General features: G+C 60.6%; 1 protein-coding gene across 6 annotated transcripts in view; it reads left to right on the forward strand.

The window, feature by feature from the left end:
* Positions 1–18,199, forward strand: part of INPP5A (inositol polyphosphate-5-phosphatase A) — a 170,658-nt gene that overhangs the window by 33,870 nt on the left and 118,589 nt on the right. For all 6 annotated transcript variants that reach the window (XR_007460864.1, XM_049645921.1, XM_049645923.1 and 3 more), the window contains exon 2: positions 7,621–7,662. Coding sequence is in view for 5 of the 6 variants with exons in the window: in XM_049645921.1 (XP_049501878.1) it covers positions 7,621–7,662 (42 nt within the window). In the remaining variant the exon portion in view is untranslated. The remainder of the gene's footprint in view (positions 1–7,620; positions 7,663–18,199) is intronic.

Consider the following 18,199-nt stretch of genomic DNA (forward strand, 5'->3'; position numbering starts at 1 on the left):
ACCGCGGGCCGGCTTCGTGCTAGCCTGTCGGGATGCGGCCCGCAGGACTCGGGCCGTGGCGGCTTGCAGCCCTGAGCCCAGCCTGCAGCCCCTCCTCCTGACAGAGCTGTGCCCGGGCCACACGAGCCAGCGGCTGCGTGGACGCCACCACCCGGACGGGGTTCGGCATGTGGGGGTGGGAGTCACAATGGGGTGGGTTCCCCCTGGAAGGCCTGTCCCCATGGCCCCCCTTCCCACCAGAGGTGAGCACGGCAAGGGACTGTTCCCGTCCTCCTCAGGCCTCACCGTGGGTGGGGGCTCCCTCCTGTGACAGCAGCTCCTGCTTCTGGCACTTTCTTTCCCCTTGCGGCCCAGACCTTGGCTTCCTTCCTGAGAAAGTCCTCTTTCCAGATGCTTCTACAGGTCTTTTTTTTTTTTTAATTTTTTTAAATATTTTTATTTATTTTTGAGAGAGAGAGAGAGAGAGAGAGGGACTGAGCGCAAGCAGGGGGAGGGGCAGAGAGAGAAACACACAGAATCTGAAGCAGGCTCCAGGCTCTGAGCTGTCAGCACAGAGCCGGACGTGGGGCTTGAACTGGTGAACCACAAGATCATGACCTAAGCCGAAGTCGGACGCTCAACCGACTGAGCCACCCAGGCGCCCCCAGATGCTTCTACAGGTCTTAACTTCACACCTGTAGTTAGTGTGTTCGTGAGCGTTTGCTGTGTTCGCTGCCTACAAGGGCCAGGCAGTGAAGGCAGACACAGAGAGAGACAGAGACAGAGAGACAGAGAGAGGGAGGGAGGGGTCCCTGTCCCGTCTTCCGCTTAGGCAGCCACTGCGGGGTCAGGTGGGGGCGGCTCCCGCAGGTGGGAGGGAGAGGGAGACAGAGGTGCGTTAGGCTAGAGGCCAGGCCGCCCCCTGGGGCACCGGGCGAGCTGCAGGGGAGTGGTGGGGGGCAGGTTCTCATCGAGCGCACGAGGCTCTGGCTGGGCTCACGTGGCCCCGGTACAAGGGGGTCTGCGTGGGGCCTGCAGTCACGGGCCCCGTCGCCTCCAAGGGCCTCGGCCGCCCTCATTGCCGCTTTTCTGCGGCATGTGCTCCGGCGGGGGCGGGGGGCATGGCCCGTCTGGCTCCCTGGGCCTCCTGCCCTGCTCTCTCCGGCCGCCGCGGTGGCCGACACGCCTGCCTGTGGGGAGCGGTGCTGTCGGGGGGCTCTGCGTGGGTGTGCCGCGGGTTGGGCCGCAGCCGTGGGCCAGGACGCGGGGACGAGCGCCCCCGCCCAGCCGCTGCCCGGCTCTCGTCCGCAGAGGTGAGCCTCTCACTCGTGTCGGCCCCCTTGGCGTCTTTTGGTCATTTCTCCATCAGACCTGTGGTCGTTTTGCTTTGCCGTCCGGTTCTTCGGCGTCGGGCAGCCAAGCCCTCGCACGTCTGCCTTTCGACGTTCGTTGTGGGCGAGCTTGTGGCTCTGTTCAGCAGCGGCGGGCAGACTTTGAGTCATAGTGTGTTTTCCGTGAGCTTTGGAGTCCGCTTGCCCAGTGGGGCCGCGGGGCCTCGCCCAGGGGTGCGGGATGGCGCTGGGCCAGCCTCCCCGGGGTGGGGGGAGGTGAGGGCGTCGTCCCGTGGCCTCCAGTCTGGCGTCGCCTCCGCCAGGAGCGTCCTGCTGCTTTTCGTGCACAGAGTTTTCACAGCTAAACGTCGGTCCCTAAGTGTCGTCTTTGTTCGGTGTTGCAGTTGTGATGGGGTTTCCGCCCCAGCTCATCTTGTGACCAGCGTTTGTGTTTAGGACAGCTGTTGATTTTGTATCTCACTTTTACATCCTGCTACTTTTTCCTCAATGCTTTTACGTTTGTCTTAGTTTCATCGCCGACCCTGGTCCTTTGCACGTGCTGTCCTCTCACCTGTACCCTCCTGGTTGTTCTCTCTCTTTCGTCTTATTCCTTAATCTCTTTGGCGTTGGTCTAGGTGTTACGGAAATGACGGTGTCTTTGCCCCGTTCCTGACCTCGGGGTGGGAGTGGGGGGGGGGGGGGCGAGTGTTTCCCCACAAGACAGGGACCGGCTCCAGGGTGTGAGTGCGTGTGCTGTGTGTCATTTCTAACACATGCTTCTGTCACACTCAACTCTGTTGCTACAGAACAAGAAAGAATAAAGAAAACATGTAACTCAAAAAGCCAAAATACAGAATTATGTCATAAGCTGAAATCACGTGAGAGGATGAATGTAAACCATGTTTGTTGTTGAATGAAAAAGTAAACAAAAACCCACCAGAAAACCAGTAAATTAAGGCAGTGTTGATGGCTGTCTGCACCCAAACGTGAAACGCGTAGTTGAGAAAGGCAGGCACCGGAGGGAGGGCGGGACGTCAGGCCACGTGGCTGCTCTCGTGGTCAAGGCTCCTCCCGCAGTGGGATCGGAGTCCTCCCCAGAGACCTTATTTCCCAGTAAAATCTGAGTGGGCGAAGCGTTTAGTGTGACACCAACTGTTCCGTTGTACGCAACCCGCCCGTGTTCGTAACACGGAGGACGTGTGTCAGTTTTCCGCCCGTGTGACAGCAGCACAAGTGCAGGCTTCCACAGCGGCCCCGCCTCTCGGTTCTGGGGGGTGGGCGTCCGGGCGCAGCCGAGCGGGGGCCCCCCCCCCGCCCTCATCTGGAGGGAAGTGCGCCGCCCCGGGTTTGGCCCACGTCAGCACCTTGCTGCGGCAGAGGTGAGGGCGGGCCAGAGAGCCAGTGCTCCGCCTCCCCTCCCCGACCTTTAGAGCCTCTTGGAAAATTGCCCAGCTGACATCTGATAAGGGCAGACCCACCCAGGATAACGCCCCTTCTGATGAACTTAAGATCAACTAATCTTGGGGTTTAATTATACCTGCAGAATCCTTCCACCTTTGCCACTGGTGTCCCCTGACCAGGGGAGTGACATCTTATCATTTCCACGGGCGCCCAGACTCCCTGGGGAGGGGTTCTCGGGGAGCACAGGGGTGGGGCACGTGCAGGCACTTCCTGGTCTGTTAACTTGACATTAATGGTTGCAGACTTTTATTGAAGAAGTTTCATTTATTTCTTCTTTGTCTTTTTTCACGTGAATCCACTTTTTTCTTTTTTAAATTTTTTTAATGTTTATTTATTTTGGAGAGAGAGACAGAGCCCGACAGAGCAGGGGAGGGGCAGAGAGAGAGGGAGACACAGAATCCGAAGCAGGCTCCAGGCCCCGAGCCATCAGCACAGAGCCCGACGCGGGGCTCGAGCTCACGGACCGCGAGATCGTGACCTGAGCTGAAGTCGGACGCTCAACCGACTGAGCCACCCAGGCGCCCCAACGAATCCACTCTTCTAATCTGTATAATTTTCCTTCTCCCTGGAGAACTTTTTAAAACGTTACTCTTAGGGCCTGTCCCCTGGTGATGAGTTTTCTCAGGTGAGAACACCTTTATTTCAACTTGGCTTTTGAGAGATGGTTTTGCTGGACGCAGAGTCCTGGGTGGCTGGTGCTCCCTCTCACCGCGGGGAGCTTCCCACACGACTGCCAGCTTGCTCGCGTCGCTGTCGGGAAGGTCGCCATGATCCAGCCCGGGTTCCCGTTTCCTCCGTCTTCCCAGATGCTCTCTGTCCCTGGCTTGGTGCACGTTGGATCCTGTGTGCCTGCGAGTAGCCATTCTGGGGGGTGTGGCACCGAGTGCTCTCAGGGAGCGACTGTGTCTGGTGTTTGTCCTTCATTGAAAAATTCAGTCCTTAGGACCCCACAGGTGTTTTCCACTCTCTTTTCTGGCTCTTCCTGAAACCCCGTCATGTGAGATCATCTCATGATTCCTGGACGTTCTGTCCTTTTGTCAGTGTTCTTCTCGGCGTTATGTTTTGGAAGTTTCCGCTGACGGGTCTTCTAGCTCGCGGCTCGCTCCCTCTGCGTGTGCGGTGTGTTGATGAGCCCGCCGGAGGCATTCTTCATGTTGTTACAGTGGGTTTGATTTTAGCGTCTGCTTTGCGTTCTTAGAGCTTCTGCCGCGCTGCTCGCGTGGCCGTCCGTCCCCGTGTGCCCTCCAGGCTGTCCGTCAGCACCCTCCGTGTGCCCTGCGCTTGCTTTCTGGCGTTCCGGAATCGGACTCCCAGCAGAGAGGGACTCAGACGCATTTTCTGCGTCTTTGCACTGTTTTCCCCTCGCCTGTTAGGCAGCCTGGTAGTTTTTTGCCGGGAGCTGGACTTGAAGCGTCGGGTCCCAGGGGCTGAGGTCGCGTGAGGCCTTCTGTTAACGTGGCCCTGGGCCGTGTTTACGGCGTGCCGCGGCCATGGCGTCGGAGGCTTCGTGGTCCCCCGGTGTCCTCGCCTGTGTCCCGGGGGCTCCCTGAGGGCAGCTCACAGGCGGTCTGTGTCGCGCCCTCTTGCACCGGAGCCCTGCCTTGTGCTGGCACGGCGTGGGGGCGGGGAGCGCCCCGCGGTCTGCAGCCCGTCTCGGACTGTGGCTGCGCCTGTGTCCCTGCGCTGTGACCCCCCCCCCCCCGTTCCTTCGGGGCCGGAGGCAGGCAGGTTGGGGGGAGGCGCCCTTTCCAGGGGTGGCCTAGCCCGGGTGACCCCCCTCCCCCGGCGTGGCAGGCTTTCGGCGTGGAGAGGGCGCTGGGTGTATTTCACCGAGGCTGCTCCCCCCGTCCCCCGGCCGGCGCCAGGAGGGGTCTTTCTCCAGGGATCCTTCTCCAACCTAGACCATGAGCACGTGCCGGGCTACCTGGAGGGAGAACCCACCACAGCGTGGGGCCTCCTCGACGTGGTCCCGAGGGCTTCTCCATACACTTGTCTGCGCTCGGCTTCCCGCAGGTCGCAGCTGACCGTTGGCGCCCCGGTACTAGGCTTTGGTTCCAGCATCTTCTCCGGGAGAGCAGGTCTGCGCCGCGACTCGAGTGTTCTCCTGTCCGTCTGGGCTCCGGGGTGGCGGTTTGCTGCCCGCTCCAGCTCCCTGGCGGGTCCAGGAGACGCCGGCGTGATGCCCGGAGCGGGACTTGCAAGGCCGTGTGGCTGCGGCTGGACCGGGGTCCCGGCTGTCCCGTTACCCGTGACGAGAATCGGCCGATTTCTCTGAGCTGCTGGTGCGGCCAGTTGCCTCGGCCGCTTTCCCGGTGGAGCCTTCTGTGCATTCGCGGGATAGTCCACGCGGTTGGTCGTGAGGGCTGAGCCTTTAATGTGCTGTCACACTCCTTGAGCGTGGGTATCTGTGCTGATCGTCACAGGTGGGGTGGGTGAGACGTTCCTCCCTTTCTGCGTGCGCCGCCTCATCATGTGTATATGTCAGCGTTACGTTTGCTTCAGAGCAGGGACCTCGAAGCTTCCGTGGAGCTGTGCTGCCCGCGAACGTCACCAGCTACGCGTGCGGTTTAAAATGAAGTGCTGTTAGGGGCGCCTGGGTGGCGCAGTCGGTTAAGCGTCCGACTTCAGCCAGGTCACGATCTCGCGGTCCGTGAGTTCGTCGCGGTCCGTGAGTTCGAGCCCCGCGTCAGGCTCTGGGCTGATGGCTCGGAGCCTGGAGCCTGTTTCCGATTCTGTGTCTCCCTCTCTCTCTGACCCTTCCCTGTTCATGCTCTGTCTCTCTCTGTCCCAAAAATAAATAAAAAACGTTGAAAAAAAAAAAATTTAAAATGAAGTGCTGTTAAAAATGCAGCGATTTAGCCACAGGAACCACATTTCGAGTGTGAATTTGGCTGCTGCAAGTCTGTAATCGTGGAGGGTTCCACCGACGGTGCCGGTCCCTGTGTCAGTGGGAGCGTCCCGTGGGCCACACCGTCCAGCCCTGGGGCCACCGCGCGCGGGTGGGTGTGTGTGGCTGTGGGTGTGCGTGCGCGTCGAGGCGTGTTTGAAGCGTCGCTCTCGGCCCGGCCCGTCGGTAGCAGCTGCTGCGGCAGGAGGCGCCCGGGGGGCCGCCGTCGAACCCTCCGCAGAGTTCTCCCCGTTCGCCTCTCACGGTGGCTTGTAGCGGCCGGTGGTTAGCGTGCGGCACCGCGTCCGAGAGCCATCACGGTCTCTGCGTCAAGTGTTGAACACGAAGTTAAAAGTTACGAAAGTAGGGGCGCCTGGGTGGCTCAGTCGGTTAAGCGTCCGACTCTTGGTCTCGGCTCGGGTCACAAACTCGCGAACCGTGAGATCGAGCCCTGCGTCAGGCTCGTGCTGATGACACAGAGCCTGCGTGGGACTCTTCCTCTGCCCCTCCTGCTCTCTCTCTCAAAGTAAATAAGCAAACTCAAAAACCCCTCGAATACGAAGTGACGTGTGGTGACCGTGAGCGCATCAGAAGTGAAGAAACCGAAGGGTGGCCCTTGGCTCGCATGCCGCGCTCTGCACGCTGGTGTTCTGTCCTCAGGAGCGGCGTCGGGAGCTGCGTCCTGGCCACGATCCGGTCCTCGGGTCGTGCAGCCGCGTGGTCTCCTCCTCCGCGCCCGGGGGCACTTGCGCTGGAAGGTGGCCGCGTCGTCCCGTCAGTGGACGGCCTGCCCGCGGCTCTTTCGTCCGTGCCGGGACCGGGGGCCCGCAGGACTGCTGGGGCCCGGCCGCGTGTCCGGGCCCCCGTCCCGGGAGGCCCCCCTTGCTCTGGCCACGTAGCCCGGGGCTCGCGGTGTCGCCGGTTTGGGCGGCGGGAGAGTGCGTGGACTCACCGAGTTGTGCGGCCACCACCGCGGTCCACGTTACAGCGTGTCCATCACCCCGTGATGGGGAAACCCGCGCCCAGCAGCGGCCACCCCCACCCCTGGCCACGGTCCGCTTCCTGTCTGCGCGGACCGTGCTGAAGGTGGAGTCACGTGTTACTTCCCTTTTGTGTCCGGGTTCTCTCACGTGGCGCGTGTTTTTGAGGGTCGCTGTGCTGTAGCGGGTGGCCGAGCTTCCTTCCTGTTTAAGGCCGAGTCGCAATCATTTGTGTGGATGGGCGGTGTTTTGCTCATTCGTTCATCCGCGCGTGGGCATTTGGGCCTGTCCACCTTTTGGCGACTCTGACCGGTGCCCCGGTGTCGGTGCCCGTTTCTCTGTGACGGCTGTTTGCGTTTTGCTGGATCACGTGTAGACTCTGATTCGCGCTTTAGGGACCCGCTGGACTGTTTCCCTCAGCACCTGGGGGCTCCGGCTCCTCTGCATCCGCCGCGGGGGGTGTGCGGGGGGCCTGCCGGGTGGGCCTGGCTGTCCCCGACGGGCCACGACGCGCCTTTCCGTGCACCTGGTGCTCGTGCCGCCCAGACCCGCCCCGGGTTCTTTTTTTGGGACGGCGTCCTCCCTGCTGCCCCCCGGGGAGACGACGGAGTCCAGGGGGCTCGCTGACTGAGGGTGGGAGCTGCTGGGGTGCTGTGCCGTCCTGGGCAGACACTGGTCCGGCTGTGGACCGTCCCTCCCCGTGACCCCCATGGGGACAGAGCAGGGCTGAGGGTCGGCCGTGGACGCCCGGCACTGCGGGGCCTGCCTGTCGCCTGGCAAGTTTGGTCCCTGGGGACTGAGAGCCAGGCCCCCTCCTGGGGGGTGGGAGGTCCCCCATGTGGACGCCCCCCCCCCCCCCCCCAGCACGGGCCCCACAGTGAGGCCCGCGAGGTGGTGGTCACCACACCAGCGTCTGCTCGTGGCTCTTTGGGGCTGTGTTGACGATCTGACTGTGTTTTCTTTTTCTCTTCCTAATCTATAGCCAGAAAACCTGCAGAAGAACTGGCTGCGGGAGTTCTATCAGGTAAGAGGTGCCGTGACCGCGTGCCTCTCAGATGGCCCGTTTGTGCCGTGAGTACCTGCTCTTTGTGGAGACCGTGCTGTGTCCGGGTCGGGTGAGGGCTGGGGCTGTCCTGGGGCTGGCTGTGCGGGGCGTCACGTGCCTCCGCGGAGGCCCCTGTTCCGATTCCTCTCCCTCCGCGTGGTTGGAGGGGAGGGGGCGTTGGGAGCTTCTGGGGACATTAGGGTACCTTTCAGGAGGGTCCTCTGGTGGCAGCATAAAGGCGGCAAAGCCACGTGGGAGGCCACGGTGGGGTCTGGGCCGGGGTGTGGGGAGGACCCGGGTCCGAGGCTTCAGGGGGAGGCACTGCCGGATGAGGGGCCAGGTGCCGGCACCGAGCGTCGAACAGGTATTGGCGGAGCCCGTGGTCGGCACGAATTCTGTTCTGGATGCTCGGGGGCGGGTTGGAAGCGGCGGACAGACGGCTGTGCTCCCAGGGTGCGTGCCGCGGGAGCAGACGGGTGGCTGGCGTGGCCGGGGGGCCAGGGGAAGCTCAGGTGTTTCCAGATGACAGGCAGCAGCGGAGTTGAGCACGTGGCACGTGTACACGTGGGACCCCCAGGTAGTACGTTGGAGAGGCCACTCCAAGGCACGGGATGCCTGGGGAGACCTTGTGGGCGAGAGGAGCTGAGTGGCCAGGCGTCCAGCTCGGCGAGGGCCGTGGGCGACTGGCCCTGCCAGGGTGTGAGGGGTCCACAGCTCCGAGGGCAGCTTGGAGGAGGGTGGCGCAGGTGGGGCTTTGGGGGAGGGGCAGCTGGGGGACGGTCCCCTGCCCCTGTCCCCTGCCCTCCTGCAGCTCTGCTGAGCCCGCGGCCGTGCCGTGTGAACAGGACACAGTAGGAGATGCTGGGGATGGCCCTGGGCCCCCCTTCCTCCTGGCCTTGGGGTCCGGCAGGCTGAGATCCGAGGTGCTGAGGGGCAGGGGCAGGGCACAGCAGCCGATGGACGTGGGCACGGGCTGTGTCCTGCCTGCCCTGGGCAAGGTGCCGGCCCCGGGCTCCCGCCGTCCCTTCCGGGTGTTGAGGGCGGTCGCGCATTGGGTCTGCTGGTGCCGAGCCATCTACCAGAGGCCCAGGGGGCAGCGGCGGGTGGTGGCAGATCGTGGGGCCGCAGGCACGGGAGGGCAGAGCCTCGGACAGCCCTTTTCGTCCCTTGCTGTCCCGTCCAGCGAGGTGCGTCCTTCTGGGGTGTTTGGAGGTGGGGTCCCTCCCTCGCCCATCCCGCACGAATTGTCCGCCGCGTGTCATGCTTGGTTCTCGGCGGGATGGAAGGCAGACCCCGGGGACACCAGGGAAGCTCTGGAAGGAGCAGCCCGTGGGGTGGGCAGGTGGGAGGCCGTCAGTGAGGGTCTCTGGCAGTGAGGTGGGGCTGGTGGGCTCTCCGCCCTCCCCCTCTAACCTTCTGCCCTGCCCAGGGACCTCCGGCCCAGGCCCAGCCCTGGCCCAGCTGTTGCCAGTGTCCGCTCCGGGCGGGAAGCCGGCCGAGCAGGTGAAGCGCGGGCCCTTCCTGGCCAAGCGCCGGCCTCTCGGGGGCTGGACAGGCCCCAGGGCCCCTGCTGCCTGTGGCGTCCTCCTGCGGCTCCCTGGCTCCCTGGGTCTGTGTCCATTTTGGCCTCCCGTTTCTCAGAGGTGGGCCCCGGGTGGGGGGCGGGAGGAGTATAGAGTGTGAGATCGGGGAGGCGCACGTCCTGGGAGGCCAGCGAGCTGCCGTCCTGGCTCCTGGCGCGCAGAGAGGCCCCTGGGAGGCGAGACGCTACCCGACAGGCCCCAAACTGGACTCCAGTGCAAACTTTGCCCTTCTTACTCTGCTGGTGATGGGGCCACCGGTCACCACTGCTGTGGCAGCCAGGGACCAGTGGTCTGAGAGGGAGTTCGGGGCCGGGCAGCTGCCCCTCCTGTGAACTCTGACCCCTGGAAAACCACAGACCAACAGGTGTTTCCCCGCTCTGAGCCTCCTCGCTGCACACAGCCACATTGGGCTGTTTCCGGAACTGGGGACCCGGAACCCAGAACCCAGAGGGGCAGGCAGCCTGTTGCCAGAGCACCTGGTGTCCAGACTGCTGAGCCTTTATTCACAGAAAGGGGATCGAGAGCCACAGTGTGCACGTGGAGGTGCCATTCTTCCCGGCTTGTGTACAGAGGTCTCCTCAGAAGGAAGAGATTCCAGTGATGGTTCCTTTCTTTCTTATTTGAAAAAACACTTTTTTTTTTTAGCGTCTATTCATCTTAGTATGAGAGTGCATGCAGGGGAGGGGCAGAGAGAGAGGGAGACACAGAATCCCAAGCAGGCTCCAGGCTCCGAGCTGTCAGCACAGAGTCCGACGTGGGGCTCGAACCCACAGACCGCGAGGCCATGACCTGAGCTGAAGTCGATGCGTAACCGACCGAGCCACCCAGGCGACCCTCAGTGACGGTTCTTATAAGAATTAAACGGGAGCCCCCCAACACATTTTGGGCTGACCTGGGCAGTGAGGTGCTCAGCCAGCTGGCCCGAGTGCAGAGGGAGTGGGTCCCGCCGGAGCCCAGGCCAGTGCGCTGGGCCAGCACTCAGGGACGAGGCGCCTCGAGGCCCCGGGGGCCTCTGGGTCCCTGCCTTTTTAAAAAGTGTTTAATCCTGGAGTTTCTGTTATACAGTTATTTTATTTTTCAAAGGAGCCTTTGATAAGCTGCTTTTGTAACCATAACTGAATATGACATCTGTGCCTTTTAGAATCCTTGGATTAATTTTCCTTTTTCTGTAACACTTGTCACCATAAAAAAGCAGGGAACAAGAGAAATATTGCTGGCGTTTCCATCCTTAGTTTTGATGGGCCTCTGATGCTTTTGGCATCCAGGATTTTTACATATTTGGTCCTGAGTGTGGCCTTGGCACCAGAGAAGTGGTCAGTCTTCCAGAAGGTGCACAGCCTGGTGTCACCCCTGCTGGCCTCCCCACGCCCCTCCCTGTCCTGTCTCCCTGAGCATCAGACTCTTGGTCCTGTGGCCGGTGACACCAGTCTCCCCCTTGTTGGGGGGCACGGGCTCTAAGTACAGGGGCCAGTCCCTGCTCTCATCTACCTCCATACCTCCATGCCAGCAGCAGGCCTTGTGACCCCTTCACGGCCCACCCAGAGCCTCCCCCAGGGCCCGGCCACGTCCCCGTTCTGCTCTCTGTAAGCGGCAGAGTGCTCCCTGAGGCCGTAACTCTGGTTGGGTACCTTTTGTGCTTCCGGTCCCCCTGGGTGAGAGCCTAGGGTCCATGCATGGCCTTCTCTGCACTGTCTCCAGACACGCTGGGTGTTTCAGGCCTCTGTGCTTGCTCTAAGTTGGCCGTCCGAGCCTTCCCGCCCCATGCACGCCCCTGCCCCCGCTCTCTCCCCTGCCCCCACTTTCCCAGTTCTTGTCCTTGTCACCCCCTGCCACTTCCCCCGAGAGGCCCCTCCTGGTCACTCTCTTGGCCTCCCCTTACTCTTGCTGTGCTTTGTGGATTCATCTGAACTTGAACTTGCAGTCTGTGTCCGTTGGGTGCATAGTGATCTGTCCCCCTGGAAATGCGGGCTGCACGTCATGGCCTGGATCTTTGTGCCCCGCCAAGGTCCTGCCCCGAGGATAGTGTTTGAGGTGGGGCCTTTGCGAGGGGAATAGGGTTGATGAGGTCATGCGGCAGGCCCACGATGACATTACTGCCCCCTTAAGGAGAGAGAGGGGCCACAGGGTGGGAGGGCCAGCCAGCAGGCCAGGTGCTAGGGGGCCACGCCCTTGGGAGCGGCTGTCACACTGGAGAGACAGCCGGAAAGCCCCATGGGTGGTCCAGGGATGGTGCTGGGAAGGACATGGCCTGTCTGGGGCCGGGGGTGCAGGCCCCTGTTGGTGGGGTTCTCAGGAAAGCTCTTGAGGAGGCCGGGCCCAGACGTGCTGCCTGCTCTACCCCTGACCCTCCGAACTGCGGGCAAGGCTGCCGGGAAGTCGGTTTTAACTTTTCTCCCCTGTATGATGGTAGTGTGCTTGCACGTAGGCTCTTTGCCATCCCGCTCATGCTTGTCCTGAGCACTGGGAGTGTGTCGGGCACGTGGGGTGTGTGCTCAACAGTTCTTTCTTGAATAACAGTCTGGGGAAATTGTACAAAGCAGAAAGTGTGAATAAATACCCCCAGCCCGTTCTGCCTCCGGCTTGATGCACACACCCTAACGCGTGTCTCACCAGCTGTGTGCCCGGAGGAGAGGGCGACCTCCTTAGCAGGTTGCAGGCACATGTGTTGTTACAGCTGAGCCGGGAGATCTTTCTGTGTAAGTGAACGCACGCTCCCTGTTTTAATGGCTTCAGAGGATTTCGTTAACTGGACACACCAGCCTTTTTAGAGTCACCGTTCTGTTGATGGATTCCTAGGTTGTTTCGAGTTTATTGTAATGGTGTAGATAAACTGTAACACAGATATAATGTCTCTCATACGAATGTAAATTGAACAAGTGTTGAAGATGTTTTAAATTGCAGTAATAAGTATTATTTATTAGCGACAGAAGTAAGATGAGAAGTGAGACCTGCTTCAAGCAAGACTCCCCAGAGCAAACCCAGATTCTTCTAGCAGCTGAGTGAGTTTATTTGCCTAAGAGATGGAAAACAGGCCAGTAATCAGTTCTTTCCACCAGACACCTCGTTCCTGTGGTCAAGAGTCATTTGCATCGTTATCAGGATTTAGAATTGACAGAATTGTAAAACAGCTCAGTGATCGGTAAGGTCAAGGTGGCCCAGATGGGGCGCTCAGCCGGACTCTGGACTTGCGAATCTGTTGGCCGTGTCAGCGTCTTTCACATGTTTTCCGGAGAATGATTCTAAGATAGATGCACGGAGCAGTCCTGCCTCCAGGTAACCTGCAGGAGCGGGCACCAAACTTACCCTCCGATACCGGACAAGAGACACGAAACTGTGGTTTCCAGGCCCAGCCCACAGGCCGGACAGTGACCACGGAGGGTCAGCCCTGCGGCTGCCCGCCCCGCCACCGGAGGGGGCGTCCGGGCGGGCCCCGGCAAGGTGGAGGGTGCGGTCGTTGCTGACAGCCGACCAGAGATGACCAGACAGGCAAGGATGCGGGCAAGTGGGACCCGTGGTGAGGAGAAAGCAGGCGTTTGGAGCTGGAGCATTAGCAGCTTTACCGTCTCGGAGAACCTGCCTTGGGTTTTACGGGTCGCGTCTGTTGTTTTCCTCTTTTCCTCATTTGTTGATTTTTTGCTTTTTATGTTTTGCTTTCTTTTGATTATTTTGGGTTTAAGTTGCCTTTCTCTATCTCATTTCTGAAGGTGGAAGATAAAAATCACCAATTTCAGAGATCTGACGTGGGGCATCGTCACTCACAACCCTGCAGGCATTAGAAAGATAAGGGAATATCAGTGAGCAACTTCATGCTAATAAATTCAAAGATTTATGTGAGAGTTGCCTGTTTTTGGAAAAACAAAGCATCAAAGCTCACAGTCAAGAAGTACGTGAACTCAGTGGTCCTCTATCTGTTAAATTAAACTTTGCCCACCACTTTGGGACAAAAAACCCCAGGCCCGCGTGGTTTCAGTGGTGAATTCTGTCAAACACTGAAGCAAGACGCAGTGACAATTCTGCAGAAACTTGCAGAGATATTGGGGCTCGGGCGATGCTTCCTCACTCCCGTGACACGAGTGTCACCAGAGCACCAAGGCAGGCAGAGGCTTTACATGACAAAGGTACATGTGCCGACGTCTCCCTTGAAATAAATGCAAAATATAAAACTTTAGCACCGAATATGTAAAGCAGCGTGTAACAGCGTGTCACATGGGTACACACACGCAGGCACAGCGGATGACAAAGTTAATGCGTCGTCACCAAGGAACAGAGTCAGAAATCGATAAAGTTTACCATGTCAACAGATTAAAGAAGAAAAGCCATGCGATTATCTCAATATGTGCAGAGAAAGCATTTGGCAAAATTCTGTAACCACGTCTCATGCAAACTGTCAGCAAACTAAGGACTGAGGGGACCTCTCAGCCCGTGAAGGCGTCTTTAGAGCCCACAGCTGACCTCATGCCCGATGGCGGGGCAGGGACGCCTGGCGTCACCTCCCCTGTTCAGTGTGGTCCCGAGGGTCCTGGCCGGGCCGATCTGAGAGAAGGAACTGAAAGTCCCCGTGTGGGTGAAGATACGACTGCGGTTCACAGGCTCACAGAGGGTCCACAGGAACCTTACTAGCGTAAGCGCATTTGCTGGCAGTGTGCCAGGACTCTGCGGAGACATCTTCGTCCCCTTGGCCACGAGTGGTTGGAGCCTTAAGTGGCGCTGACGGAGGAGGGGCCTGACGTAAACGTACCGGCGTCAACACCTGCGCGTAGAGGCCTGTGAGCCGTGTACGAAGGACGCCAGAGACCACGTGAAGGGACGGGGAGGCACGCTGTGTTTGTGTCATGGAGACTCTGTGATGCTAGCGTGGTGACCCCCCTCTGACCGAGCCCCCGTTCGGTGCAGTTCCACTCCAGACCTCTGGGTGGTGTTTCGGTAGAAGTCTACAAAGTAGGTCTAAGATTTTATGTGGAAAAGCAGAGGAACTAGAATACCAAAAGTTTAGGGACTCACACTCTGATTTCATGGTCTCTTGTAAAGTTACGGCCACCGGGACAGTACTCTGGCAAAAGGACAGAGCTACAGACCAACGGAACAGAAAAGAGATCCCAAAGTAGAGCCAGGAATATGGCCAAGTGATCGACCGGGGCTGACGGCTGTTGATCAGAGGAAGGGTGTCGTTGAGCCCACGGTGCTGGGAAAGTGGGCCTTCGTCCGTCCACACGCAGAAGGCAGCACGTTTTCTATACGTCGCACCGCAAGCAGATTAAAGTCAGCTGTGGACCTGAGTATGAAACCCAAAATTATAAAAGTCCTAGAAGAAAACTTAGGAGAACATCTCTGTGACCTTGAATTAGGCAAAGATTTCTTAGACGCACCGAAGCACAATTCATAAGAGAAAAACACTGATGAATTAGAATTTGTCATAATTAGGAGCTGGCCAAGCCCAGCCAGTAGCTGCCCGCTGGGGAGCGGGAGGGAAGCACTCCCCCGAGTCCTAGTGAGCGGTGGGAGTCCTGCGTGGGGCTAGGGTCTCATCCAGGGGTCTGTGTCCCCGCACCTGGGGGTCGTGTCCTTGCACCTGGGGGTCGATGTTCCCGCACCTGGGGGTCGTGTCCCCGCACCTGGGGTCGTGTCCCCGCACCTGGGTGTCCCTGCACCTGGGGTTTTGTCCCCGCACCTGGGGGTCTATGTCCCCACACCTGGGGGTCTTGTAAGAACTGCTGGGGTGCTGTGAACACGGCCTGGCCCATGGTGCCGTCCTGGCCGCCAGGCTGCCGTGAACTGCTGGGCCACAGCACGCCGAGCCGTGTGCTCCGTGGCTTACTGTCGTCTTCTCTCTGGGTGCACGGGGCTGGCCTCTCTAAGCTCCAAATGGTTGAAGGACCACTGAGGAAAAGACTGATGGATGTGACTCAATAAAACTGCAGTTTTTAAAAATTCTGCAAAGAGCTCTTACAAATGAAGGAGAACTTGTAAAACTACAATAGAAAAGTGGCCAAAATCTGTCTCATAGGATTGAGCCCTGTGCTGCCCGACAGAAAGGTCCTGAGAGTTACGTGCAAAATCCCACTTTCTAGGAGCCGTGTTCAAACAGGAAAAATAGGTGAAATCATGTCTAATAACGTTTCATTTAACCCAGCGTGTCCCGACGCTAACACGTAACCAGCACAGTTGGCAGGACGCCCTCTGTCCCTTCGCGCCGCCTCCCGCGTGGCTTCTGTCCGCAGCACATCGCCACGTGCCCAGGTGCCTTTTGCACACCACTGCGGCGGGCTGTCCCGTCTCCCCGCCCACCAGAGCCGCGCATCAGTTCTGCGGCTGACAGTGACAGAGGACCCATCCAGCCCCTGGCGCCCACGGATGTGAGAGCCTCCAAGTGGCTCTGCCCCTGACCCCGGTGCCCACTCCCCTCCTAGGTGGGCCGGGGAGCGCAGACCCTCACTCACAGCCGCGGAGGCCCATGCCAGCACCACCAGGCCCTGCCGCTCACCTCAGGGCCACCGGAGGTGGTCTGGCGCCGTCGGTTTCCGTAGCACAGCTGTCGTGGCCCTGACAGAGTGACCTGGGACGTGGTTTACCGTGTCCCGCTCGGCACAGACGTGCACATGTGCAGACGGCAGTTAGCCGTGGGATCCCAGGTGATCCGTTCCTTCGGTTGCTTCCTTCGGTCTCTAGGGATCGATGGCGCAGACTCGGCGGTGGCTGCTGAGTGGTAGGTGTTCGCTGCCGGCCGGGCTGGGCCCTTGTTCCCCAAATCACAGCTGCGCTTGGCCCCACTCTACAGGTGAGAAAGCTGAGGCATGAAGGGGTCAGGAGATGTGCCAAAGGGACCCAGCTGCAGGATGGGAGTCCCAGCCTCTGCAGCGCCGAAGGCAGAGCCGGCCACTCAGCGGGGAGGCCTGGGGCGAGGGGTCCCGCCAGGGCAAGGGGCAGCGGTTCGAGGGATGGGTGGCCAGAGTCCAAGAGGCAGGGCAGCTGTCGGAAGGGGTCTGGGTGTGGCTTCCTGGCAGCAGGCAGGGGAAGGAGGAGGGACCCGGGCCCTCCGGGTCAAGGGCCAGCCGCCTGCTGTGGGGGTACGTGAGGAAGGACAGGTTGGCTGGGCCAGTGGGCAGGGGTGAGGCCCGCAAACCTGGTAAGAGAGGGGAGTCCTTGGTTGCCTGGCTCTGGGATCCGGGGTTCCCAGCAGCGCTGGTGAGCGACTGTCCCGAGGAGTCCTTAGGGCCCAGACCGGAGAGGAGACGGGAGAACCTGCCGGCTCCTGGGGTGGGCACAGGGTGGTCCTGCCGGCCAGGCCTCTGGAGGGTGTGGACTTGGAGTTCAGGACAGACCATCTGCCCTAGGGGGACTGGGGAGGTTGGGAGGCGCAGGGCTGGGGAGAGATGATCATCGGGTGGGGGGACGGGGCAGGAGGGACGGGAGGGCGGCTGAGGGAAGGGCCAGAGCCCGGTATGGCCCCCAGGGACCCTCTCGGACCCCGTGACCACAGTCCCTCGCCGGCTGGAAATGGCTGAAAGCAGGGGCCTCGTGGCAGTTTCCGTGGTGGGTGGGCCTTGGGAAGGAGGTCTCCAGATGGGGTGCCCAGGGGATCTCGTGCCGTGACCGTGGGACCGTGGCCACCACTGACCCCTGTGCTCAGGGTGAGGCCAGGCGAGTGTGTGGGAAGCGGTCTGGAGGCCTCGCCGCATCTGCCAAGGACCTGGTTTGATTCTGTTCCCTCCCCCGACCCCCACCCCCACCCCAAGTCGGGGCAGAGTGCTTCTTAAGTGAAAAGCAGGCGGTTCGAGTGGAGCTTTCATGTCCCAAAGCGACGGGTGTTATTAAAATTGAACGGCGCTGTGTGTTTCTGGGCTGTAGCAGGAGCAGGTTCCCGCGCTGACGGCCTCCGAGAGCGGCGGCTTCAGCGTTTGCCGTCACCTGTGGGCCGGGCAGGGTCGGGGCGCCCGGAGGAGACTCCCGCGTGCCGTGCCTTGGGACCGCAGCCGGGCCAGACCCATCCTGGACGGGGAGCCGGGGTCCGGCCTCACGCAGGGCCGCGAAGGCCCCTCGCTCATCGGCCGATGGCGGCGCAGCCCGCTGGCGAGGCCGCGGGAGCTTGTGGCGGTCTGCGGGCCGCGTGCGGGAGGAAATGCCTGCTGGTGGCCCGGCCCCCACGTGGACTCCGGGAGGGCGGCCAGGCAGGGCGGCGGGCAGCTGGGGGCGGGCTCCTGGCCTCCGCCCCCTCCCGGCACAGCCCCGGGGAGTGGGGGGGGGAGGGGGGGCTTCGCGGTGAGCGCGTCTCCAGGCAGACCTGGCAAATAGCGGTCACTTTTCTCTCCGGGAATTCTTTTGTCCCCTTTCTGCCCCTTATCTTGGCCATCAGGCTTCCACTGGCCTGTGTGCAGGATGTAATTCCTTTTTAGGTCACTCAGATGCTCCTCTCCGAGAAAGCCTAACCCGGCGCGGCTGCTGCTATTTTTAGCGCTGACTCCTGGCCGCCAGGGGGTGGGGGTGGGGCGGGGCTGCCTTGCTGGTGCCCTGGGCCCCTCCCTGCCTTCTGGCCAGGCCACCTGCACAGCGTCTGGAGGGCCGGCGGCTGCCGCGTGTGAGCATGTGCATGTGTGCGGGAGCGTGTGTGTGAACGTGCGTGTGTGCAGGAGTATGGGTGTGCGTGAACGTGCATGTGTGAGCATGTGTGTGTGTGAACGTGTGTGTGGGAGCATGTGTGTGAACGTGCATGTGTGCGTGAGCATGTGTGTGTGAATGTACATGTGTGAGCGTGTGTGTGTGCGGGAGCACATGTGCACACTTGTTTGTGCAACCACGTGTGCACAATCGTGTGTGTTCGTGTAATTCCTTAGGCATATTTTTGCCCACGTTTCTTTCTTTCCTTCCCCCTCTCTCTCTCTCTCTCTCTCTCTCTCTTCCTTCCTTCCTTTCCTTCCTTCCTTCCTTCCTTCTTTCCT

This window comes from Panthera uncia, chromosome D2 (assembly GCF_023721935.1).
Source record: "Panthera uncia isolate 11264 chromosome D2, Puncia_PCG_1.0, whole genome shotgun sequence".
NCBI classification, from domain to species: Eukaryota; Metazoa; Chordata; class Mammalia; order Carnivora; family Felidae; genus Panthera; species Panthera uncia.